The sequence below is a fragment of the Mangifera indica genome, unplaced genomic scaffold (assembly GCF_011075055.1).
Source record: "Mangifera indica cultivar Alphonso unplaced genomic scaffold, CATAS_Mindica_2.1 Un_0013, whole genome shotgun sequence".
NCBI classification, from domain to species: Eukaryota; Viridiplantae; Streptophyta; class Magnoliopsida; order Sapindales; family Anacardiaceae; genus Mangifera; species Mangifera indica.
In genome coordinates this window covers 45,241-71,803 of record NW_025401105.1, presented here as the reverse complement: position 1 = coordinate 71,803, position 26,563 = coordinate 45,241, and the positions used below count along the sequence as shown (strand labels likewise).

Genomic DNA, 26,563 nt, shown 5'->3' with positions numbered 1-26,563 from the left:
CCCAATGGCATTATGCATTTAGCCGAATTATCCAATCTTGAAAAGAATGGAAATGGGAACGTCAACTTCATCACTAAACTCAACTATTCTTTTACTCTATTTCTTTTATTAGATCTCGTGTAAAGGAAAAAAACTTTGGAGATAAATAATATGATAATATAAAATGCCACACAAAGATATAGGGTATTCATGTGGTTCGATATAACCCACTAACATCCATAGATGAGAGAAATGCACTATAATGCAAACCCTTGCATCAAATGTATTGTATTCTCACATCCTTTCCTTTGTATATGTCAAAACATATAAATATCATATCTTTTATAGTTTCAAATTATTTATCTTGAATGTCTATTTCTCTGTTGTGTGATCTCCTTAAGAAGTTATCAAATTATAAGTTGTCTCAAGATGATAGATGCACAACAAAGACAAACTAACATGCATTTAAGTTATGATAAGGGAGTGTATCTTCTAATGTTTGTCGTTATGACGGAAAGCTTGCCAAGAGTAGAGATTCTTGGGATATATAACGTATTTTCATAATTGTTTTCTTGTAAAATTATTTCTCTTTTATAAGTTAATTTAAAGAGGAATACAATTGTTATACATATATGAATCCTATTAAAAATAGAATTACAAGGATCTTTTACCCAAAAAGATCCTATAAGAAGTAAAATATCCTTCTGAATATAGAGATGGGAACCAATCCAAAGTTCTGGGAACACAATGTATTTGATGTAAAGATTTGTTAAACACCCTGTATAAATGGCTTTAGATTGCTTGCACTCTTAATGTGGTTTAAAAAAAGAAATGAGATCCTTGAAGATGACAATCCTTCGAATTTTTAGAACCTCTACCAATATATTAGATAAATCAAAAGTTTAATCCTTTAAATTTATTCTCTTTTTGTTGTTTAAATACTCTAACTTTTACCACTCAAGTTATCTTATAGAGACAATTTTCTTATTTTATTTCTCCTCACTAAATCAAAGTAAACTATCGCAACTGTAATATAATTGTCTTAAACTTTCACTTTAAGGGTATAAACATCATTTGGCAAAATAAGGATTATTATATAAATCAGTACAAGGGCAGAATTATAATTTAACTCTTGTAATTTTTCGACACATTCCCTTTTACTCTTAGAGAGAGATCCAATCATTTTTCCTTAGAGATATGATTCATATGTTGGATAGAGCCATCACCACTTCATAATTATTACTAGATCAACTGCAACCAAGCCCCGCAACATAAAAATGCAAACGTTGCTCATATAAATTCAACGGCGCAATCACCTTGAATTCTCTCATTGCCAGATTTCAAAGCACGAGAGGCCTTTTATTTGCAATAGCTAGAAGTTACAAACCATATCGGAACCTAATAAGATCAAACTCCCGGCAAAAGATATCAAATCCATTACAGTTTTAATGTTGATCATGATATAAAAGAAGAAATGAATAATATATTAGTTCATGTAACAACGCTCATGTACTCTGGCAAATAAATCTCCATGTGCATACAAAAATGTGAAAAAGTCAAGTAATATTACATCAATTTGTACGTATTGTCATGCAGATTAAACAAAATCTCTATGGTCGTTACATATCCGTAGATTGTTCAGATTTAATGTCTTTGTTCAATCTTCGAAACTCAAAGTCATGAAAGAAGTAAGTTCAACTTAGAAGAAACAAATCTAAGTACAAAAATGAATTATGAAATTTATTGTTCTGTGTTCACTAACACGTATGGTAGATGTTTTTTTCAAAATCACAAAGAATATAATGTAAGAAATGAAACAATCTACCACAACAGGTTTTCCTCACTAGTACACAACTTCACAACAGTTGATGAAAGCAACTTTACCGAAACACCTAACGTGGCCCTAAATGACTAAGGCATAATGTGATCAATGACAAAAAAAACATTGGGCCACACCTCAGAAAATGACAACTGTTGGTAAAGAAATTACAGCTCTCAATACCATATATATGTAACATGAAGTTTATCGTACTCAATTGAATGATGATAAAACTAGATTTGCCATGCCAAACATTTTTACCTCATAATGTAACATGTATCTACCGCCCTTCCTGCTTCTTTGTAGGGAGGTAGCTTTTGTCTCATCAGTAGCCACCCCCGTATGGTTGTTGAGTATAACCACTTGTACCTGTCATGGGCCTATAACCACCTGGCATAGTTGTGCCAGGAGGCATCCCAGTTTGTGGCTGCATCTGAACTCCTTGCCCTATTCCCATATTCATCCCAACACCCATATTCATGCCATTGTTCATTCCCATCCCCATCCCCATTGGTTGGTTCATGCCTCCATAGCTTCCTATGCCCATTCCTGAACCACCACCCATGCCCATGCCCATACCCTGGCCACGGCTCATACCCATACCCATACCCATACCCATGCCAAAATGGCCACCGCCCATGCCCATGCCAATACCCTGGCCACCACCCATGCCCATTCCCATGCTCTGGCCACCCATGCCCATGCCCATACCCATACCAGGGCCCATGCCCATTCCCATGCCAGAACCCAACATAGGATTTGATGGAGGCCGTATAGCACTAGCTCCAGTACGACCTAACCCAGAACCAGATCCCATAGCTTTACCCATAGTAACATTAGATGTTACCTGAGTTTGTGGAGTTTTCTTTTCCATCCTCTTTTCCTTTCGATTGATGGCATCAAAATCAATTCCAATGTCCGCTGTAGGATTTGTCTTAGCTGCACAGAAAGATATATGATTTCAAACTTTTAAGCAAGACAGAATATTAAATACAAGAAATTGTGGCACTACATTTTGTGACTGATGAAAGCACTCACATCCAGATATATTCAAATCAATTAGCCCTCTGCTAAGAGTGTCAGCCCAAACTGCTGACTTCAGCTCAAACTTTTCCTTAGATGGTTGAGATTGAGGTACCAAAGCAAGCGCACCTGACGAAGATGAAAGAGATGGTTGTGAAGCCATCATAGGGCTTTGTCCTGCTTGAGGAAGAGGGTTACTCAGTGAATTACTGTTCTGCTGTGCAGGTGGATTAGGTGGGGTTTGTTGAGGGCTTTGTGGAGTAGAAAGAACTACAGAACTCTGATGTGGTAGAAAGTTTCCACTGTTAAACTGTGCAGCTGGTCCAGCTAGAGTTTGAGGAGCCATGTATGAAGCAACAGGGGTAGTAGAGGTGCCCTGCGGTGTGAAGGCCCCACTGATAAGCTGTTCAACTGAACCAGATGGGGATTGAGGGGCTATGTTTGGAGCTACATGACCTGTCAATCCTTGATGTGGAGTCACAGATCCTGGCTGTTGATGAAAGCCCCCATAAGTACTAGTGGTTGGCTGTGCAGATTGACTCCCATACATACTAGCAGCTGGCTGTGAAGGGTGGTTCCCATACATATTAGCAGTTGGCTGTGCAGGCTGGTTCCCATACATATTAGCAGTTGGCTGTGCAGGCTGGTTTCCATACATATTAGCAGTAGACTGTGTAGGCTGGCTCCCATAAATATTAGGGGTTGGTGCAGGCTGGCCAGCTGGAGCTGAAAAGGCTACCTGTGATGCTACAGATGGTGAAGGTCCTGATGGAGGAAGGATGTCTGCCAGAATGTCAGTCTCTGGCTGCGATAGTTCTTGAGGCAAAAACTGTGAGTTTACTGAGGGAGGCTGACTATTGGAGTCACTTGTTGATGAGTATGTAATGCCGTATAATGAGTCCCCAAAGTTGGGAACCGATTCCATGCTGGGGGCAGCTGGCTGGGGTGATTGGGCATTTTGACTTGGATGGAAAGAAGCTGTTGATGCTGAAATTGGTTGCTGAACTGTTATAGAATCTGCAGAAGGGATAGCTCTAAAAGGTGCATCCCCAAATGGATCATCAAATGACTACACAGAAGAAAACAAGTTCATTTAACAACTATAATAATATGACAAAAGAATTATAAAAATAAAGAAATACAAGAAGTCTGCAGCAATTACAAGCTTCCTTTTCTGATTGAGCTAGCCTCTTAATCATGTAGTGAATATCACAGTAAAATATCCACATAATCCTCAAGTACTACACATCAACAAAATTAATAAAAGAAAAATCCAGGATGAATATTATATTTCTAACCTTGAAGGGTAAACACATCTTGTCAGTCAGTATTCATACTATGCATTCGGAAATCCCACAGATATGAGATTATTCACACATATTGTAAGTTTCAAAACATTTCTCAAAACCGTTTGTCTCTGTTTCATTTATGTTGAGAAAGTTACCTTCACACTACAAATACTATAATATCATTTTCAAATTAATAGAGAAGAATACCATACGTCTAATGTTCAAGAAGTTACATCATTCTTGTCCATGTTTATCGGAAGCACTTGGATTCCATGAAAATTAGATTAACACATAACTTTTGTTTTATAAGCAAAAATCGCCAACACCTCAAAAACTGATCACTAATATTTTTCTCGCTGCAAGTTTCTTTTTCCTATTTAACTGAAATATAGTGTTTTAAGGGTTCCAACAACTGAATTTGTTGTGTCAAAATATTCAAAACCATATGATGTTACACCTTTAAGAGGCAAAATCAATTAGTCTGCTGATATCACTTCCCAGGAGAAATTAAACTTGCTCTGAACCAATAAAATCTGTGCTTTATATAACGTATCAACCCAAGGAAAATGGATTTCAAGATCAATGTATTACACAAATCTGTTACCTGATTCATCATATTAGATGGTGATTGTGTTGCAGTGAATGTGGGTAATGAACCAGTATTAGCTTGTGCATCAGCTTCAGTACTGGCATTTGCAGGCATGGCTGGCATAATGGCCAATGCATTTGAAGAAAACGAGTCTGACAGAGAGCCAAGCAAGTCCAATTCAGCACTATTGGCTGTCGTAGGGGCAGGAGTGCTTGAAACAGTAGGGACAGCTGATAAAAGAAAAGAAGAAAATATGATTTCCCAATAGAATAGTATCAGAAACAAAGAAACAAACTCTTCAAAAAATTATTTCTACATACAGAAAGCCCCAACCTGCTGTCAATAGCAGTGCATCATGTCGCACAAGAGAGATACCAGTAATTTTACAAAAAGAAAAAAAATATATATCAAGAAGGGAAAATTAGAACAGCCTTTTCCCTATTGTCAAGCTGCAGTGCCACCTTCTGATAATGCAAATTTTTAACAAATTGCTCCTTCTATCAGAATGGCTCTGGGCTAAAATTAGTTCATATTTTTTCAAATTGAAAGTTTCCACGACAACTGAAGCCTAGACTTAAATACCAGCCAAATTCTCCAAATGAGTTGACATATTCTCTAACAATAAACTATGTGCACCTATAATCACAATCAATTTGCATACCACTGATGATAAGTCACCATGTAATTGAGCCATTTTGAACTAAGAATAACATAATACTTAATAACATAATACTTAATCACATAATAACACATTATCATTGGTATCCAAATTGGTACTCATTCTCAGAACACATAGCATTACTCATTCTCTAAACTTATATTTATATTTGATGAATTTTCAGTGCCACTGACACATTGCCCTCCTAAAACCTGAAGCAATTACCTAGATGAATTAACTCAGCACTTGAAAAGTATCGAAGTTTTTTTCAATAAAAATATGTGCATAAACAATATGCGCAACTTTGTGCACAAACAATGACATGTCACCATGTGATTGGGTGTTGTTTTACCTCTTATTTAAAATTATCCAGTCATATAGTGACATGTCATTGTTTGTGCACATAGTACTATTTTTTTTTTTGGTATATATAAATTCTCATATGCTGCAAGTATGGAAACTAAAATCAACATATGCATTCCATAACTAAAGACAGTCAGAACTGAACTGAAATTAAAAAGAACCAATGCAATAAATTACAAATAAACAAGAACATACTCTCAAGCCGGCACTGCTATCACAAAATTGGAACCAAAACAGTGAGCTCACATTTGAATAATGAATTAAAACAGACAAAAGAAATCAAGTTTTTAATAAAAATACCATCAACCCTATTTCAATGTTTGAAACAGTAATTATGAGAATTTATGAGGTCTAAATATAAAAGCAAAAAAAGACACTACTACAAGGCTTTTCATTATTTGAACAAAACAATTAACACCTATACAGGAATTAGCATACCTGAAAATGAATTACGTGGATCAAATTCATCAGAAGCCAAAACTTCCTCGTTCCCAGATGTAGAATTGTTGAATGAGTTAGTTCCTTGGGTTGGACTAGGGCCTGCAGGTGGAGAAAAAGTTGAAGGAGCAGCAGTTGGAGAAGAACCTGCTGGATGAACAGGTGGAGGTAATCCCCCAGAAGCAGCAGGTTGAGAAGAACTTGCAGGAGCAGTTGGAGAAGAAGCTTTAGGAAAAGATGCCGCTGAATTTTCTCCATCCCTTTAAGCAAAATAAGAGTTAGAACTAACCATAGTCTTGGTTACAATTGCAAGAAATATATCACTGCATTTCCATAACATATATAAATACCTATCACTGCGAGCAGGACTTCGAGATTCACTAAAGGCTTCTTCATAACTAGGAGGAACACCAATATTTTGTTCAGAAAAATTCCGCTCAAGTTGCCTGCCAACAAGAGCAAAAATGGTGGAATTTTATTAATTCTTCAGATCAGGATAAAAATTGTCAATCATTCTTTGCACAACTTGATAGGTACCGATTTGATGATTGACCATCGTCAACGTGGTTTGTATCAGAGCTCCTAGTTGACCCATCTTGGTAACGGTCAACACTATTACTTCCACGGTAGTCATCATCCCTGTACCCATCTCTGCCATAGCGATCTTCATAATCTCTGCCATAACGATCACCATCACGACCATAAGAGTCTCCATTTCTGCTATACCGATCATCATTTTTATACCCATAATCTCTCTCTCTTCCATAACCATTGTCATCATCCCTGCTTCCATAGCAGCCTTCATAACGATCATAATCATATTTGTCATCATATCCTCCTGGCTGATACATTCCACCTGTCGATGGGCTGCGAAATCTGTTTAACAGAAAACAGTAATATATCACTCAGAGCTGCCATTTCCTCTGAATAAGAAGCAGACGATAAATCCACAAATTAAATGTGCTCTACTGTACTCACATTGCCCATGAAACCTAGGCATATAACACCAACAGCAATTACTCCATGAAAGAAATACTAGTTTTCACTTTATATAACCCCCTAAAAGGCTTTTGAACTGTTGAGGGCATAAATTAGCTGCCATATCTTCACAGCAGTAACAGATGTGGATCTAAGTCACACTGCAAGTAGTTAGATATTCTAGAGCACTTGACCGTCAAATTCAGTTGCATCCTAACCATGTCAATCCTTGAATTGGATTTTTTACAAGATTTAACTTTTCCCAATATTTATCATTCAAGACTAAATAGTTGCTTTTACTTTTTAAATTGTACAACATGAATATAACACAATTTTGGTTTGTATGCTTTACAAAGATAGAATTATAGTTTATCACAAGTAGGATAATAACAAATTCTGAAATATCTTATCATAACCCACCCTAATGGTGGAGCCAGAAATCCTAGCCAATCCTACAGAAAAAATGAGAACTGCAAATAATGCAGTAGCATTCTTTCATACAGTCAGGAGAACACATAAAAGCAAAAACTAGCAATTACTCAAACACATAAACATAAAAACAATCTTACTTCACTTTTATATTATGCTGCTCATCAAAGATGCTACTAGAAGAAAAATAACTTAAAGTAATAAGATGAACAATTGCCACTAAGTGATATGTGATCTATGTCTCCACAGATACCAAAAAAGGCAACTTGTAAACAAAATGTTGAAATAAACTCTATCTTGCAAAACACCAAAAAGCAAGATGACTCTATTTCTCATAGTTGTCAAAGGCACGCTGTTACTCAAGGTGACCGATGGTTTAGGCACGGGAAAAGCACACTTTATTATCACCTAGTCTATCTCCAACCAGATCTGAGGGTTACCGGCAATTTCTTGGCAGTTTTCAGCACACACTCAGGCTCTCCAACAGATTTTGGGCAATTTTCAACCAGGTATGAGGGTTATTGACAATTTTTTAAGTCTATGGTAAGATTTGAGGTCGTTTCAGAGCTCACCAGTGAGTTCTGAGATCACCTAGAGGTTGAAAACAAGCTCTAAAGCCACCAAAAAGATTGTTGACAAGTTCTAAAATTATCAGAGAGGTTGTTGGAGAGATCTAAGGTCTCCAAATAGGTCGCTAGTCACTAATCCCTTATAGATGGTTGTCAAAGAAGACTAGACATCATAACTAGTTAATGGTCTAATTTGAAACTACTGATGAAATTGCCGGTCAATATTTTATAGTAGATGTAGTAAAAAATCATTTTAAATTTAATGGAAATTGGAAAATTTTTAATTGAATTTTTTAATCGCCTTAGGTAGAAAAGCAGCGTTTTCGCCTCGCCTTTTTCACCTATGCAATAGGACCCCTCATTGTCTTTTGGCACTTTTCACCTTTGACAATAATGCTAATTTTGCATGTGAGTAACAATTGAAAATGACATTCTCTTTTGTAAGAATGCATAATATGCTATAAAATTTTTAAAAAAAAGGGGGAAAAAAAGTCTATTAGATGGTTTGGTTTCAACAGTTGAAAGAATCACTGAAGATACTGAGAATACATATAGTGAGTAACACACAAAGACACCAATACTCAAAATTCCAAGCTAATGCATTTTAGCTGAATATCAAATAGAGCAGACTCACTTGTCCCTGTTAGCGGCAGCCTTCTGTCTAACTTCTAATATCCTCTCCTTATCATTTACTAGGGCCACAAGGCTCTGAGACTTCCTTCTGACATTGTTACCTTGATCCCTTCCACTGGAATCAATATATCGAAAATTGGACAACGTCTACAAAACAGGAAAACAATATCTTTTACTTTTAGAAAATAATAAAGATGCTAAGAGAGGTTTTTGAGCATCTGATGAAAAATTATAGCTGACAAATAGCATTAAGGAACTGAATCCTGATCATTACTGATATTTGATATGCATGTTCTCTGATATCATCTATCACACGCTCTGACCCATGGGCAACTAGATATTCCAAAACTGTTAAACCCTGAAGATCAGACAAAAGATATTTCAGTTCTACTATAACCAGAAACCATGAGAAAGAAAAAGAAAATAATTAGGGTGCATCATAAAATCAAAAGATGAGCACCAAAAAAAACGTTTGAACAAAGGGAATAATCAATAATTATAACACAGAAAAATTTAGAAGAAACATCAGAAAAAGCCAACAGTAGATGCAAGAAAAAGAACAGTTAGTATAAGCCACTTAATGCAACCAATACATCCCAAGAAATGCTAACCTTGTACACATGCCGCCAATTCTTTCCAGTGTCATTAATCCTCTTCCAAATTACTGCCATGATCATCTGGTATTCATGACTGCGAAAATGTTTCACCAATGAATTCTTTTGTACCAAACTAGGTGAGGGTAAGCAAACATGAATTAAATGTTCAAGCTTACTAGTTCCTGGTAGCCTGTGCAATATCTGCAAGAAGTGTTCCATGAGGACCCCAGGGCTCGTTGCTAGTAGCATCAAGAACCTGAAAAAAAAAAAAAAACTACCCCTATTATTTTATGCTTCTATGCTAGGCACAGATGGTATCACATTTAAAGGCTTACTATAAACTAATCTGTGTAACATTTTTTACCTTCTGTTCAATGCCAGGAACTTTAAGAACTTTCTTATTAACTCCTCTCTTACTGCAAGAAAATAGAAAACAATCAGCCAAAATGTTTACAAGTTTCTAGGATTTAATGAACCAACCCTGGACAAAAAAAATTCAAACAAGGGCCAATAAAGTAAGTGGTTCTGAATGGTAAAAGTGTTGTGCCATCAAAAGAGCACGTGTAACAGCAGTTCAGATAAATTTTGGTAACAATAAATTCTTAAAAATAGAGATTTGTAAGGTTTGAAATATTAATAAGGTTAACATAGTAGTAACTAACTGAAATATTTCTCAGACTTACAGATCTCTAACAGTTTGATCAAAGGCTTTCTTCATCGCGGGCTATGTCCAAACTTAGTGCTCTTCCAGTAGCTGTTCTATTTGCTCTACTCCAAATTCAAATAAAGATAGGCTCACTTCAAAATCTTTTTACGCACTGTTTAAACAGGTTTTGTGCTGGCCATAAAATGAAACCATAATAATTATGAATCGCACAAACCTTTCCAACACAAATCAATAAACAAGCATGAAACTTCAAACTCATTACAACAAGCCTCATTTCATTCACATTAAAACCATGATGACTCTTCAACAGATTTATATATATATATATATAAAAAACACATATTAAATCCACGTAAAACAAAATTTCCAACAAAAATAATAATCACCATCAATTCCTTGCATAAAAACAACAATAAATTATGTCACAAATCAAAAATCAAATATCATTTTCCATTACAAAAATTAACAATTAATCCAAATAAATAAAACAAAAGGAATTAAAAATGATTCATCACCCACAAAATCTTTAGGAGATCCAAGACATACCCAGACGAGAAAATTAAATAAAATTGCAGCATACTACTTAATCAATTCCGAAAAACAACGATTTCACTCACAACCAGATTACGTAAAACCATGAAAAACAAATGTGACATTCGGAATTGACGTGATCTAGACGAATCAAAATCAAACTGACCCGAAATGAGCTGGTTCAGATTAAAAAATGAAAACTAAAGATCTGAAACAAACATAATCAGAGAAATTGAAACGAACCCAGATCCGAAAAAGCGGAAAAAAGATAAAAAATGAATGAATAGAGCGGAAAAGGAATGGAAATGAAGGGCGGATCTGAAGGTAAATTGATGATTTAATTCATATTAAAACGGCATAAAAAATTTAAAAAAATAAAAATAAAAGGAAAAAGATGCTTACCAAGAAATAGGGGAGGAGTCTCTGTATTGAGTTGGTCGGGTTGAGAGGGAGTAAATCGTTTGTTTGTTATTCTTTCTATTAAATCGGGAAGACAGAGAGAGAGAGAAAGCACTCTGAATAATTAAAATCGAAAAAAGACAGCGCAACTTACACGCAGTGAATTAAGGCGTCCATGTTTTTCCTTTTCTAATTTTTATTACCAACAAATTAATTTCATTTCAACAGCTTGACGTGAAATCTATTTTCTATTATTATTCATGTATCACTTACCACCACACCAAGTCCAGGAGCAATTTATCCATTCAAGCCTACTTATACCGTGCATGGCCATGAATTTGGAAATAGAGGAGCCAACTTTTTTTAGTTTGGAAAATTTTTATTTTCCACTTGCCGTCAAAATTAAACTGTCATCCTTTTTTTTTTTTTTTTGTCTTTTTTCCCCTCCTTTCTTGGTCGATGAAAAATACCCATTAATAAGTTAACAGATATTAACATGATCAGAGCTTGCATAAGTGAAAAGATATATTAAAATTGATGAAAATAGTAAATGTAACTAAAACGAAGCTAGATATAGACAATAAATAATACATATATATAAATGAGATTTAGTGAATTTAGAATAAATTGGATGTGAGCAAAGACAGAATTATTCGAAACTTATGCACAAGTTAAAAATTATAGTGACAATGAAAAGGTCTAGTCATACAATTGCATAAAGTTAACATGTTTGGGTGACAACACCGAAAGAGGAACAATCTCATTGGCCATTTTGTATAAATTTCAGTTTTTATGAGTGCTAATCAAGAGGGTAAAATTTTGTAAGTTTTTTCAAAGGTAAATTGTTATTAAGCTTAATAAATATAAAGGGTAATTTTGTCTTTTGATTTTTACCAATAGAAAAAACAAAAACATTAACATGTAGGTGAGAAAAATGAGTTCGGATGAAACATAATAATTCCCTCATAATTTATCCATTAAATTGGACTTTTATATAGGATAGGGTAGGATTTTAAAACATGCCTCTTCCCTTGTCTCGCCCACTTTGAAATGGGCCAAAAGACTTATTCCCACCCAAGTTTTGATCAACACCCCAATTTTCATCCATAAAATTTCAAAAATCTAAATATCTATTATCTAGTTAAAATTTTCTATCAGAGTTATGAATAAAATAATCATTTAACAAAATTATTAAAAAAACTAAAGTTTTATCTTATTTCTCTCTCCTTTTTAATTTAAAAAATTAATAATTTTCTTATACTTAAAGTTTGAAAAACTACTATTTCTTCTCAAGGGTTTTTTTTTCTCCTTTTTCCGTGACCATCTTCATACTAGTCGATAGTCAACCTTTTCACCAACTGATTATCCCGTCAAACACTAATGCTCAACAACCATTTTCGTCAAACGAAGAAAATTCATCATCTTCCTCTCTTCAAACTAGACAAACATAATTTATCTTCGTTTGACCAAAGATTGGTGTCATATTTATTTGAGAGACGAAGATGGTCAATCTTTAGTCATTTGACATTGATCTTTGGGTGGACGTCCAGTCTGAAGAGACGAAAACAAACTAAAGAGACAACAGACGAAGACAATTCTTCATCTAACAAAAAGGGTCATCAAACGTCGGCATCTAACGGGAAAACAAGTTGGTGTGAAGATAAATTGTCGATTGGATCAGAGATAGTTGCTAGAGAAGGAGAAAAAAAAAAAACCTTAAAAAGGAAAACGTAACTTTTTAAACTTTAGGTGAGAGAAAATTGTTAGTTGTTTAAATTAAAGAGTGGAAATAAAATAAAATTTTAGTTTTTTTCTTAATTTTTTTTTTAAATGAAGATTTTACTTTTAATTATAATAAAAAATTTTAACAAAAACGTAGATAGGTGCTTAAACTTTTAAGACTTTACATATGAGAATTGAAAATAAACCAAACCTTGAGTGAAAATGACTCTTTTGGCCTTTGAGATATCAAAAAATTTTATATAAGATAATACATTACTTGTTATTGAATTTGAAGTATCTTTTAGGATGTGTTTATGTGTATATGCTTAATAGACACTTTTATGATCTGATCAAAATTTATATTAAAAGTTTAAATGACAATTTGCATAGAAAATCAAAAGTTCCGAGAAAATTTCTTGTATTGACATAAGAAGCGAATTTGAATCAAATCAAGTTAAATTTTGACGAACTCATAGTTTAACCAGACTTGAAAAGTCAATTGAATACTCAAACAACTGGGTACAAATAATATATATCCCCAAGTATTATTTGAAATTAATGCCCTTGAGCTGCCAGGAACAATAAAAGGTTCCCGCCTGAAAATGAAAAGGAAGAAATCAGCAAGTTTACTTACCCATTAATGGCAAGAAAAAAAAATAATGTTGAAGAACATTCTAAAGCAAAAAAATAGCTTTCCTAAAAGCACTCAACTTTTCAAACAGAGAGGAGAAAGTAGCACCACAATGATTCCTTCAAACAGTTTGATCATTATAGAAATCAAATTATTGATGGCCATGATCCTTATTTTGGTAAGACAACCCTTTAAACTAACAGTTTAGATTAATGCATGCTGTTAGCATGTCGTTCAACAAACGAACATATATCAAAAGAAAATTATGAATACTGTTTTTTAACGAAATCTGCCATAACAGAATCGTTTATCATACAAAGGTGAGGATGATTTGCACAGAGGGTTAAGCTTGAAGATGGGAACTCAACTAGGGGTACCACCGTCTGCTTTGCCTCGATAGACTTCTTCCAAACATTCCTTCGCTCTGTGAACCTTTGACTGAAGGTAAAAGCTCCCATTCTTAGCATTCCTCTCGAATAGACCATCGTATTTCTGCTCAAGGAAAAGCAAAAAGTTACACAATTCAATTGATAGACAGAAAGAGAGCTGCCCAGAACAGAGACACAGACAGAACTGACCTTCACTATCTCCTCCCAGGCTGTTTCTTCAGTTACACCAAGAATTTGCCTAGCCTCTTGCTCGGTCATGGCTTTGCTTGCCCTACGAGTTGCATTTTGTAGTGCCTCCTGGGCAACACCAGTTTTTGCTGCATCTGCAATAATCTCCATGTTAGTTATGAACAAAGACAAAATCTAAAGCCACCACAATGCTAGATTCACAATAAATGTTATCATTTTAATTGTGTCACCCTCAAAAGCATGCATGTCAAGACATATTGGTCGGTTATGGTGAACATATGGTATTGAAACCTAGCATCTTTTAACTTTTTTTTTTTGTAGGTAGATAATCAACCTTAAAGACTACAGTTATTTCCCTACTTCACTGGCAAAGCTCATATTTTGCCACAATCTGAAATAAAAAGTCAATTTGGAATAAGCTTGGAGAAAATGATAAATTATAATTTTATTTGTTCAGCTCATTTGTCAGTAATTTCCGGCTAAAAAGATCCTGACAGTTAGGTGAAATGTTCCTGAAAAGTGTGCAAAAAAAAGGTCAAAGTTAGAGAATGTCAGAACCGGAACCTCTGAATATAAACCCCAAAAAAAAGAGAAAAAAACAGAACCACCTATTGGTTCTTTTGAACACAACCTTCAAACAGGAAATCAAGGCCTATAAAATTGGATTCACAAGCAAACAATAGAAGTAAAATTTCAATACAAAAAACTTGGTGGGAACACTTCATTTAGTTGTATATACATTTTGTCAGTTTTGAACTCCAAACAAGTTACCATCTAAGTAGCACAAAAATGAAAACGTCGAAATGCGGAAACAAAAATGCTAAATTGCATTTTTTCAAAAATATAGAAAACAGAAACGTGTGGAAACGTATAAATATTAAAAATATTGGGATTATTTATAAATACCAAATTTTTATAAGAAAATACAATACTTTGTATTTTTTTTTTAAAAAGAAAAAACACAACAATTGGACACTCTTTCCAACTCTTCCAGGAAGTATTTGCAATCCAACACTAATTTCTGAATGAATATTTTACTGTTCAGTCTCTTCTTACTTTTTCCCTCAACATATTTCAAACTTCTCTTTAGGTTTTTCTCTTGTTCTTCTATCCTTCTTCTGATCTTCAAAATTCTAACAACAAGATGTATCACATGTTCCTTTAATAACTACTCGAGAAACTCTTTTTACCAAAAACTGATTCATATCTCTACAGTTTAATCGTCAAATTGAATATTGAAGACAAATATGAAAATTGCAGAAGAACATGAAGGTTAAAGAATAACGTAACAAATTTGCCTAAGACTTTGAGCCGCCGGAGATGGTGAGGAGTTGAGATGCCGCGTTAGAGTCAGAGTCAGAGACGGTGAGGAGCCAAGACGTATGCTTGGGATGGAGAGATGTTAGCTTACTGGAAATTGAATGAAATTGGGAATAAGGAAGAAGCATATTGCTTTGGGACATTTCCTATTCTTAGGGATATGTCAAGGAACGTGTTTTGTATTTTTGCAAAATAACCGAAACAGCCCCGAAACGTTTCGTATCGGTTTCGGGCAGTTTCGGAAAAGCAGGATCGCACTATGCGTTTCCGTGCTTTCTTGGTTACCAGGTGATCTAATAACAAAAATTGTAAGAGAAAAATCTGACAGTTGACAAGAATAACCTGATTTTGGCAACTGGAAAGCCACCACGCTCTTTGGCAGCCATCAGGTACATACCAAATGACATAACACTAATGCATGTCACATTTAGCTTATGCTTATGAACCTTATGATTATTTTAGATCTAGTTCAAAATAACATTACCAACTCTCACTAATTGTTACTAAACACCAAATGCAATATGCTAGCTATAAAGCAAAAAAGGGAATCAGAAAGAGATAATGCATGTTAAATGACTAAATAATTATTAGCTAAGAACTAGCAATTTATATCAGTTAATTGCCTCAATTTTCTTTAGGACTAACCAAGCAAATAATATGCAAATATAGTCTCAATCTTTGCATGTCTACATAATGTGAAAACAATCAAGTAATATCTAATTTTTGTCTATGGTTGAGTCTACATAGACAAATTCAATTTCTATTATACCACAATTTTGAGAAATTTTCATCACTACAGTCCTAGAGCAAATTATTTATTTAAAAAAAAGACTTATATGAAAAAGAAAAGCAATTAATAGTTATACCTGCATTTTTGTTCCACCCATAAAATTAACAAAAAAGGTACAGGGAAACTATAAAAATCTATAGAAACTAGAAGGGCTTTCATTTGCTATGGAACAAGATCAACTTTTGTCCAGGTCACGATCTGAAGAACTTAATAGGAGACCTATCACTTTTCCTTATCTAGTGGAAGTTCAAATAGCAAGAGGAAGTAAAGATGGCAAAAATCTAGATGGGAACAGGAAGGATTGGGAGACCCCAAATTTTTATTAGGGCAGGGATAAGAATAAGAAGTCTCATTGTATCTTGAAAATTGAGCACTAAATATAAATATAAAAATTGAACAAAAAAACACCAGTTTATTTTTCTTTTCTCGTCCTATAAAGCCCAGCTATGAACTATTGAATTACAATAATCAGATTTCAAATTACAAGTAATATGTGGATACAAATATATTGTAGCAACTAACTAACTATACATGTCGTTGTAGCAAAAGATGCCATAGATGATTTTGGAGATGCCAGTCAATTGGGTAAAGGAAAAGTAAAAGCAATAATATTGATGACACCAGCAAATATGTAATGAGACAATCTTCAAGGAAAATTCTTAACCACTTAAGTTGTTGCTTTCAAAGTAGAAACTGAGTGCCATTGTAATTTTTTCATGTGACTAGTTCTTGCAAGGAATTTCATTTTCTTTTCAGACTGTGACTTGGCCAATCATTTTCAGAATGTAAGATAAAAAAAGTTTCAGATATATGAATGTTCTGTTAGAGAATAAATCTATGGCTTTAACAGGGGTTTCAAGCTCAATTCCAATGTAGGTCAACAAGTGAACTTTCTAAACTAATAATGATATAGCTAGTGGCTTTCTTTTATAGCCTGCAAACTGTCTTATTAGCTACCAAAACAAAGGAAGAGCAACTTCATAAGTTAGAATTAGCATAGTCTAAAATTATTATTATTAATACTCATCTGTTAATTTCTTCTCTCTCTTTTATTACATTTTTTGAGAAAATGTTTTTACATGTCTGTCAGGTCTAAAAAGTTCAGTAAATTCCAGGATCAGGACTCATAAGGACCCCCATCCCATCCCTGTATTGGGAAAATTGGGGATGGGGATCCCCAACCCAATTTTCACCCCTAGAAAAAATAGCAAAGGGTTAAGAGATAAAGCTCGCTTGAGTTTAGATTTAAGATTGATGTTTCCTTCTTTGTTATGTATTGTGTCCCTTATAACTTTTGACCTTTGCAGTATGAATCAGTAGTTCAATTTGAATTCCACTATATTTCATGGGAATGACAAAAAATATCATAAATTTAACAAATAAAACATCAGGTGGAAAAGGGAAATTAATTAAAATAAGCAAATTTTTTAGTGCTTATACCTTTTTAGGTAACTCAATTTTAGTTATACCTTTCTAAGCAAAACCCAGATATTGTACCAAAATACCCTTTCCACCATATTAGCTTCTTCTTCAACATTTTCCCTTCAAAACAACAAACGGCAAGCACCCTTAAAATCGAAACGTACTTTCTCCTACAAGATCATCATATTCCAAGTGTCTTGACTCAGATCTATATAATGAAAACACAAACTTTCATTCGTTTAGGTTAGTGTTGATAGTTTCAAGTTTTTGATAATGAAATCATGTTGTTTTTTCGTTTTAAATATGATGTTTCTTTTGTTATTTGTACTTAAAATAACTACAGTACTTGTATAAAAGCAACATATGTTGTTTTTGTCAAAGTAGAACAAGTTTTGGTACCTAGATCAAAGGAAAACCAGAATGCGATTTACCTGGAAAATACCATGCGTGTCGACGTATTTTTATTCATTATGGGCTAAGGTATTAAATACATAATAAATGCATGCATATCAGCTACGAGATCAAAATATTTAGAATATCAATACATAATAAATGCATGCGTGTTGGCACGAAACAAGAATATTCAAAATATCAATAAGGTATTAAATAAATAATAAATGCATGCATATCGACTAAGGGATCAAAATATTTAAAGTAACTGCATGTATAACAGCTAAGGGATCAAAATATTTAAAATTAATGCATGCATATTGGCTAAGAGATCAAACTTAATGCATTCTAACAGCACTATAAGGGATTGGGTCAGTTTGGTTTTAACATCACAATTGTAGGAAAAGATTGAATTCTTATATACATCTGCTCAAGATTCCTTAACGTTCATTTTGCTACTATCCATGATACATTTGAAAAGATAGAAATCTAAGTCTACCCTGCCCAATGATGTACCTTGCAATATCTTAGCAATAGTTTTCTGTTAAGTTTTACTTTGTCTACCATTACATTGACCTAAATGATCGCATTCTTGCTTCTAAACCCTAACATTGAAAAACTATGATTACTAGAAATATTACTCTTAAACAGAACAAGGATTGTCAAGGATGCAAAAGCAAATACAAAATTATAAAGGGAACATTAAAGAAGGTAACGTTGTTAAAGACTATAAGAAAGCAATTTCAACCAAATAACTTACTTGCAAGTGCTTGACGATAAGCTTGAACCACAGCCCTAGCCAATATCCCAGAGCCCATAATAATTAAATTGGCTAATATCTTTGCAGCCTGCAAAAACAGATAATTATATTAACAATGATTCTCAAGTTTCACAAGACAGATGAAGTGATATGATAACAAATAATCCAAAATAAAGAAAGAAATTTTCAATTCAGAATCAATGATATTCCCCAGGTGGGTATCGAACCTAAAAACAGTCAGCTAAATGCTGACTACTCTACACTGCGCTAATGACGCGGGCAAGGCATTGGTTTGCTAAATCCTCAACATGCAAGAATATGGTTCAAATCCTCTCTTACATAGCTTCACATAATTCACCGATGTTGCTGGCCACATTGTATCTAAGCAAGTTATATTAATCATATTCAATATTCAGTCGATAGCCATGAACACATTGATCCCACTTTGTTGCATTTCAAATCCCCCTTCCCCTCCCTCTCACATACACAGAAGAAAGTTCATAAAAAGCAACAAAGTAACACCCAAAAAGAAAAAAATTGCAAACCCAAACGCCCACCTACACCAAATATGAGGCGTCAAAATTAAAACGCTCAATCGATAAAGTATTTGCCAAAACATTTATTGTGGTTACATTATAACGAAAATAAAAAATTCCTAAACTAAATTGAACGAAAAAACAAAGCACCCAGAAACCACTTCATTCCAAAATTGTAGAATCATCCATACAACATCAAAAAATTAATTTCATGGGAAAGAGGGAAAAAAAATTTGAAGGAACATACCATAGCTGATGATCGATGAATAACAGAGCTTTTCAATCAAAAGTTAGAATTACAAAAATTGATAGGACGGCTTTTAGAACCGAACGAAATCTGAACGGATAGGTTGATGGAAAAGAAGATTCTAGATCGAAAAAATTACCTAACTTGAGGTTTGCTAATAATGGAAAAAACTTTATTGGGGTTCAGGTTTTTCTTCAACACAAGGCATCAATAATTAGGAAATGCACGTAAACAATTACACAATGCCCCCAAAAATTATGAGTGGCTTTTTTTTGGGATAAGAGAGAAATCAAATATTTGAATTGTGAATAATAGGCGCATAAAATAAGACGGGAAAATTACAGGTCCCCACCCAGGGTTTGACCTAAGGACACTTGTCCTGTCATAGATGACATGAAATGAATAAAAAAATTCTGATATAATCTTAAAAAATAAAATTATTATTTTATTCATCCAATTTTATTTTGTAAATTGGTCATATAATCTCCTATAAATATTTTAAATATTTAAATTATATAAAAAGTTATTTATGTTGTTTATTTTTTCATTTCCACCTCTTCTTCCTCTCTTTATGGCTTTAGATTTAGACTGAAGACAGGAAATAATAGTAATTATACTAGTAAAAATATAGATAAAGATATCAATAATATATAATCATAAGTGTGAGTGAACTATAAATTTTAAAAATATTAAAGGTGTTAATAAAAATTTTAATAGACTTTGAAAATTCAAAAAAGTTTAGGGTTTTTTTTTTAAATTTGTAATTTTAATATGTTTCTTAATTAATTTCAAAAATGATAATTATACCCTAAAAAAATTGAATAGAGCAAAATAAATTAGAGATATAAATGTTATATTACAAATCATTAAAGTCATAATAGTATTTTCAAAATTATAGGATGAATATAATAATATTTGAAGGGGCATAATTATGACTAGCATTTCCAAAACATTTCAATGATTAATTTATAAATTTTCAAACATTTTTAAGAATTAAATTATCATATTTAAAATATTTGAATATGATATTTAAATAAATTATTTTTTATTTTTTAAATTAATAGATGATAAAGTTATTATTTTACCCTTACACCTTTAGTTTTCTTAAATAAATTTAATTTTGATTGAGAAAATATTGTTTATGTCATTTAGAGGTGAAAATGGGCTCTTAAGCTAAACCTTGGGTGGGACAATGTAATTTTTCTCTAAGAAGAATTATATTGCATTTTTATATGATAGTATTTTAACCCTTTATTAAAAACTAACCCTTTCAAATTTTCCTTTTTGATAAACAGCACTTTAGTCTTAATGCCACAAATTCAATAACCTAAACCTAATCATACTCATTCATTTTAGTATGTGCGGATTCATCAAATTTTTGGCATCTAAAAATTGTTTAAAATTCATATAGATGGATATTTATTAATATTGATTGTTTGGATTAACCTTTAGATAACGTAGAGATACCAAATTTGAGACAATATATTGATTGAATTTGGATGGAATTAATTGTTTTGATAGTTCCCCGATGAAGACAATAAAAAAAAGGCAAAAATAATTGTCTACCTCGTGAATACGTCCCAAATAAAAAATATTTCAAATTACATTTAAATAAAAAAAATATGGATATGTCTAATCACTGTTAAGCTATACAAAAATAGATGTTGTAGATACATTTCAACATACTAAGGATATATGTGTTGGTGTCTAAGTTTTCGTCGATGAAAAGTATACCAAACCCTAATGGAATAATGTGCATGAATATGAAGAGACGCAAAAGAAAATGAAGAGTGAGTTTTTAATGTAATTAAGTTATAAGTACCAAGAGTCTATGTTCATGATAATGTTATTATTTTAAGGAGTAATATTACAAAGTTGTAATTCTAAAGCAACAACTGAATGCTAAGGATTATCCCTCTCTTAAGCCTCTCATTGATATGAATTATTTTTTTCTATGGAAGTTAGGGTTACATGCAATATTGTCTTATAAAGTGCGAAAACTGGTAGTTTAGTAGACGGCATCGTGATTCCTATAAAGTAAGAAAGTAATTACTTTTTAGTTATAATTACCAAAATTGAGGAAGCTATTATTTAATATTAGGTAGGTTGCAAAAGTTACGACAGATTTTGACCCTTTGTCACAGACCTTGTATAATTTGGCATTGTCCACATCAGTCTAATAAAAAACAGAAAAAGGCTAAGTTGGCTTAATACTATCCGGTAAAGTTATAAAAAAAATATAAACTATAAAATACTAATTAAGAATTAAAAAAATATTGAAAATTTATTCTGAAACAATGTCCATGTCCCATGTCCCCTGTGACTTTTAAGCATGTGTCAATGACTATTGTGCCATACCATAAAACAGTTTCTCTTCCCAGGACTATCGGATTATCGGATCAAATCGGATCAGCCGCGTGTGTTTAACGATTTGATATTAATTATTCTGAAACAATATTTAGCCGAGTGTTTGATTTTAATTATTCTGACACCATAATTATTCCAGCAACGATTACAAATATAGTGAAGTATGTGAATAATATGTTTTTTATTTTCTAACTAATTCCACGGTTACAAGTATGCAAATATAGTTTAATTATTTATTCATTAAATATTAGAGTTTTATAAAATTAAATTAGGTTATATCATTTAACTAATTTTATTATTAAAAGTATGTAAATATAGTTTAATTATTTATTTATCAAATATTAGAGTTTTATTTCTGTTTTTAAAAGGCACAAAAATAATTTTTCATGCAAATTATAATCCGAACCGAAACTCGGCCTTCGTTTCCATGTCGCTTGAATTCAGTCAAGTGGCACTACCCTTTTCAATTGGCACTATAAAACAGAGAAAACCACATCACTGCCAACCATAAATCAACCCAGTCAATTTTTCTTCTACTCATTGAGCAAAGAGAGAAGCTCTTTAATGTCTTTCAGAGGATGATTAATTTTATATTTTGATTCACAGGTTGTGAAAGTTCGACGATTCTGAGAAGCCATTTTCATGGATCTGAACTATCTTGGAAACCTCCCGCCGGCGTCGCCTGGTACTTTGGATTCTTTAATTGAGAGCTGGTCGAATTTTGAAGAACTTGACAAATTCTGGCTGCAGTCACCTGGTACTTTGGATTTTTTAACTGATAACTGGTGCCCTTTGCAAGAACTTGAACAACAGCTACAGGTACTCACCTCCTTCTCTCTCAATTCTATCTTGTTACAAATTATAATCTCACTCAAAAAAAACATAAAAGATTACATACAATTTTTCCAAAAATGAGAAAAAGCTGAGGCTGTCTCAATAGATTCATGCTTGTACAGTTTATTCTTTTAAAAATTCTCAAGCTCCGACTGTAAGTGACGCCATGCCATAAATAAACCAAAAACATTGTTTTGATAAATCCATTTGTCTTCTTTTCTCTCATTATGAACATCTAAGGAATATGATTCTCGTTTCTAAGCAATTTAATTTGTTTTCATCATATACATGCGATGAGTTTTCTTAACTACATATATATAGTTACAAGAATTTTAGGTGTAAATTAATGTCTATGTCTTTACTGTTTGATACGAAAAAATTTGCTTATGGAAATGAAAGGTTGGTTCAGAAGTAGCTCAACCAGTTGCTGCAGCTGAATCTACTCAGCCTGTTGATAATGGAAATGAAAAATCTGACTCAGAAGTAGCTCCAACTGTTGCTCCAGTTGAATCTACTCAGACGGATGGAAATGGAAATGGAAATGAAAATGAAAATGTTGATTCGGAAGTAGCACCACCACTACTTGCAGCGGCTGACTCTATTCAAACAGATGATAATGGAAAAAAAGTTGTTGACTCAGAAGTAACACCATCACCACTTACTGGTCGAAAGAGGCCAGGGGCCTCACCAGCTTGGGACCACTTTGATGTGGTTTCGGAAAATGGGACAACATGGGCACAATGTAAATACTGCCCAACGAAGTATAAATATTCAAGCAAGAATGGAACCTCAAACCTGTTAAAACATACGCCATGTACTCAAAGTGGCAGCGGAGATAAACCTGCTCGTGAAACTGGAAAGACTAAAGCAAAAGCAACTGTTGATCTTAATAGAGAGGAAAGCAATATGTTTGAAGAGAAGGTTTCTATCAAGAGATATAAAAAATTGCTTGAGGAGTTAAATCAAGAGAGGCAAGCACGACAAGCGGCAGAAAATTTAGCGTCAAAATTGAATGAGAAATTAAATCAAGAGAGGCAAGCACGACAAGCGGGAGAAAATTTAGCGTCAAAATTGAATGAGAAATTAAATCGATTGAAGGCTATAATACACGAGTAAATTAAATAGCGTGATGAGTATGCAAGACTAAAAGATGAAGTTTTGCATCAGAAGGATGAGGTTACAAGATTGAACGAGAAGTTATCATTGAAAATTATTGACATAAGTTCATGATTCATATACAAGTTCAAGTTCAATGTTAGTAGCACAAGTACAATATTAGAGTGTTAATGGCTAATATACAAGTTCAATGTTAGGTTCATGTATTTAGGATTTTAAAAGTCATTCTTGTACCTATAAATACTCTAATTATTTTATATTTGAAGCATGAATAAAAATTATAAGTCTCTTCCTCTCAAATAATTTTCTCATACAAAGCCTTTCCCTCATATAAAGTTACCTCTCCTCTCCAACAGATAGCCGGAATGATTATTAATCAGGGGCATCCACTTTCTATGTTGGCAAATGATTTGCAGCCTCTACAGAATCTTCCAGAACCTGAAAAATTGAAGTTTGACATACGTCGTATTTTCAAAGAGGAGAAGGAAAAACTCCGCAAAAGCTTTACTAAATTCTCATCAGGTCATTCCAACATAACAGTAAATTTGTGGAAAATGATTGATACAAGAATATTCTGTTGTTTGACTTCACACTTAATTGATGATGGTTGGAAACTGAAGGAGATGGTTCTTGATTTTAAAAGAGTTACAAGGCAATCCATTAGTGGCACTCTTAAACGAATGCTACTTGAATGGAACATTGGCAAAAAGGTGTGTTGTATAACTGCAGTGAGTAGTGATGAGGAAGTTGTTAAGATAGTTAATCATGTAAAGCACTGGCTTTGTTATGATCGGGGCAGAAAAGTGTTTCAGATTAATTGCTTTGTACATATTCTTGATCTTCTTACTCAACAGGGATTGCATGGGGTACCAGAGACATTCCTTAAGATGATAAAGAATTTTTTATCATCTAAAATACATCTATTAAGAGTATGCATGATCAAGTTTGAAAAATTTTTAAACCAAACTGAATCATTTTAAGTTTTAATTCAAACTGAAATAATATGGTTTGATCTATTTTAGATTATGGGTTGAATTTATTAAAATTATTCACTTCTAAATATATATTATTTAATAAAAATTAATTGAATTATAGTTTTCAATAACATAATATAAATATGTAAAATAAATATAAAATATTTATATAATATACACTAAAAGAAAATTTAAAAATAAATATAAAAAAATAAATTGTACCCTTAATTACTTATTGAAAAATTATATCAAATAAATAAGAGAAGATGATGCTAATCTATATTAGCTCTTCTTATGGAGGTATTGACTAGCCTTAACCTACACCTTGAGCTATTCTTCCCATCAGAAAGAAGAGTGTATGTTGTTCTTAGCCTTCTTGTCAGAAGGGTTATTGCTTTTTTGTTAACATATACTTACACTATATATATATTATAGAATATGGTTAATTTATATTTTAAAAAATACCATATATAATTTGATTTGGTGTTAAAAATGTCCCAACCCTAACTACTTCCATGAAAAATACCCCAGTATCCATTGCTGCCCCTATTAACATGCTTTGCCAAGGCCCTAGTTCCTTGAGTTCAGGTACTACCTTTCACCTCAACCAATTAAACAGAAAGGTTAATTATTGCAACACATAAGAGAAAGAGGAAAGTATCTTGAGCTAGATACAGCAAATATTTCTCTTCAACCAATTTTACAATGAAGGCATACATATATTCCTTAACAAATCATTATCTTACCTTTGGTTTAAATGGCAACAAGAATGATGACAGAAGAGTTTATCTTGGTGGGGGGAGGGCATCCGAAATTGTTCCAGAAGTATGTGCAAGGCCCAAAAGACTTTGAACACCCTCATAACCCAGTCCCTGAATCAAAAAAATGAAATTAACCTACCAACGGATGAAACACAAAACTAAAGACTGCAGTAATTAAGCAGCTCACAGAGAGAATAGTGGCCATGTAATGTAAGGCTGAGTAGCCAGTTTATAAATACATATTGCAAGGACACCATTGAGCCTTTCCTTCTCCTCCACGTAAAGATACCTATAAATTTGCACACCTGAAACAGCCATTCATCCATTAATCCTGAATGATTATGCAATTGATGAAAAGATAGAAATTTTCCCGAATTCTAAGGCTCTTATTGAACCAGCCATCTCCTAGAACAAAGCAGAGTATTTGTCTTCCCAGAAATTTAAACTAAGAACGTCTATTTGATTGCTTAAATAGACTATGGAATACCTTCCTCAACAGTTTTAACTCCTGGAAGGACTTTCACAAGACTCTCTGCTTCTAACTCTGAAAATGAAGCGTAATGGCAAACAAACTGCCAATTAATAAAATTAAATAGGTGAAACAGGCAAGAACAAATAAGTATAATATCACCTCAACTTCAAGCATCATGCATTTATTTAACAGAATCACCGAGCCTGGTTCGAGTCTGTGCATCATTGAGACGATGTAACCATACTTTCACAACTTCATTCTTCATTTGTTTTTGCTCTGCGTCAGATAGCACAGCTTTAATGGCTACAAGGTGGTGTTTAAGCTTGTCAAATTCTTCTTCAACATCCCCAACAAGGCTCACTTGTTTGCTGATGAAGCCAGGCGTCTGCTCAGAAAGAATTGAACCCAGTTGCTGTAAGGCAAACGAAACAATTGCTTCAGCCATGGTATTGAATGATGAAAGGCAAAGTTATAATGAATTGAGGATAAGGAATATTTGAGCTATCGGGCAACGTGGAACCTTGCTATTGGGCGAATGGTGATAAAGCTTTTTCCTTATCTATTCTTGTTGGTTGTCCCTCCTTTCGTTTACCAATAGTTTCTTTAAAGCAAAATATAATTGTTGTCCCTTTGACAATTTGACTTGCTACACTTTGTATGTTATAATGACTTGCTACAGCTCC

The 26,563-nt window shown here is 33.4% G+C and overlaps 3 protein-coding genes across 6 annotated transcripts; all 3 read right to left on the bottom strand.

The window, feature by feature from the left end:
- Positions 1-1,694: 1,694 nt before the first annotated feature.
- Positions 1,695-11,119, bottom strand: LOC123205723 (clathrin interactor EPSIN 2-like). Of its 2 annotated transcripts, XM_044622748.1 has the most exons (14): positions 10,964-11,119; positions 10,047-10,201; positions 9,728-9,779; positions 9,540-9,619; positions 9,379-9,457; positions 9,042-9,125; positions 8,769-8,914; positions 6,696-7,034; positions 6,509-6,604; positions 6,159-6,418; positions 4,715-4,929; positions 2,837-3,890; positions 2,499-2,737; positions 1,695-2,378 (listed from the first exon to the last, which is right to left on the bottom strand). In XM_044622748.1, the coding sequence occupies exons 2-14, from the start codon at positions 10,079-10,081 to the stop codon at positions 2,124-2,126; spliced, it is 2,934 nt and encodes a 977-aa protein (XP_044478683.1). In that variant the 5' UTR covers positions 10,082-10,201; positions 10,964-11,119; the 3' UTR covers positions 1,695-2,123. The 2 variants fall into 2 exon arrangements, with proteins under 2 accessions (XP_044478683.1, XP_044478682.1); XM_044622747.1 differs by having other exon boundaries at positions 1,695-2,737.
- A 2,310-nt stretch (positions 11,120-13,429) lies between these two features.
- Positions 13,430-19,542, bottom strand: LOC123205695 (mitochondrial import inner membrane translocase subunit PAM16 like 2-like). Its single transcript, XM_044622712.1, has 4 exons — positions 19,357-19,542; positions 18,574-18,661; positions 13,892-14,025; positions 13,430-13,805 (listed from the first exon to the last, which is right to left on the bottom strand). The coding sequence occupies exons 1-4, from the start codon at positions 19,357-19,359 to the stop codon at positions 13,677-13,679; spliced, it is 354 nt and encodes a 117-aa protein (XP_044478647.1). The 5' UTR covers positions 19,360-19,542; the 3' UTR covers positions 13,430-13,676.
- A 2,561-nt stretch (positions 19,543-22,103) lies between these two features.
- Positions 22,104-26,431, bottom strand: LOC123205691. Of its 3 annotated transcripts, XR_006499887.1 has the most exons (6): positions 26,040-26,388; positions 25,896-25,980; positions 25,596-25,713; positions 25,394-25,519; positions 24,014-24,111; positions 22,104-22,567 (listed from the first exon to the last, which is right to left on the bottom strand). XR_006499887.1 is itself a non-coding variant. In XM_044622708.1 (5 exons), the coding sequence occupies exons 1-5, from the start codon at positions 26,103-26,105 to the stop codon at positions 24,093-24,095; spliced, it is 414 nt and encodes a 137-aa protein (XP_044478643.1). In that variant the 5' UTR covers positions 26,106-26,384; the 3' UTR covers positions 22,104-24,092. The 3 variants fall into 3 exon arrangements, 1 of the variants encoding a protein (XP_044478643.1); XR_006499888.1 differs by having other exon boundaries at positions 22,104-24,111; positions 25,896-25,952; positions 26,040-26,431; XM_044622708.1 differs by having other exon boundaries at positions 22,104-24,111; positions 26,040-26,384.
- Between the last annotated feature and the right edge of the window lie 132 nt (positions 26,432-26,563).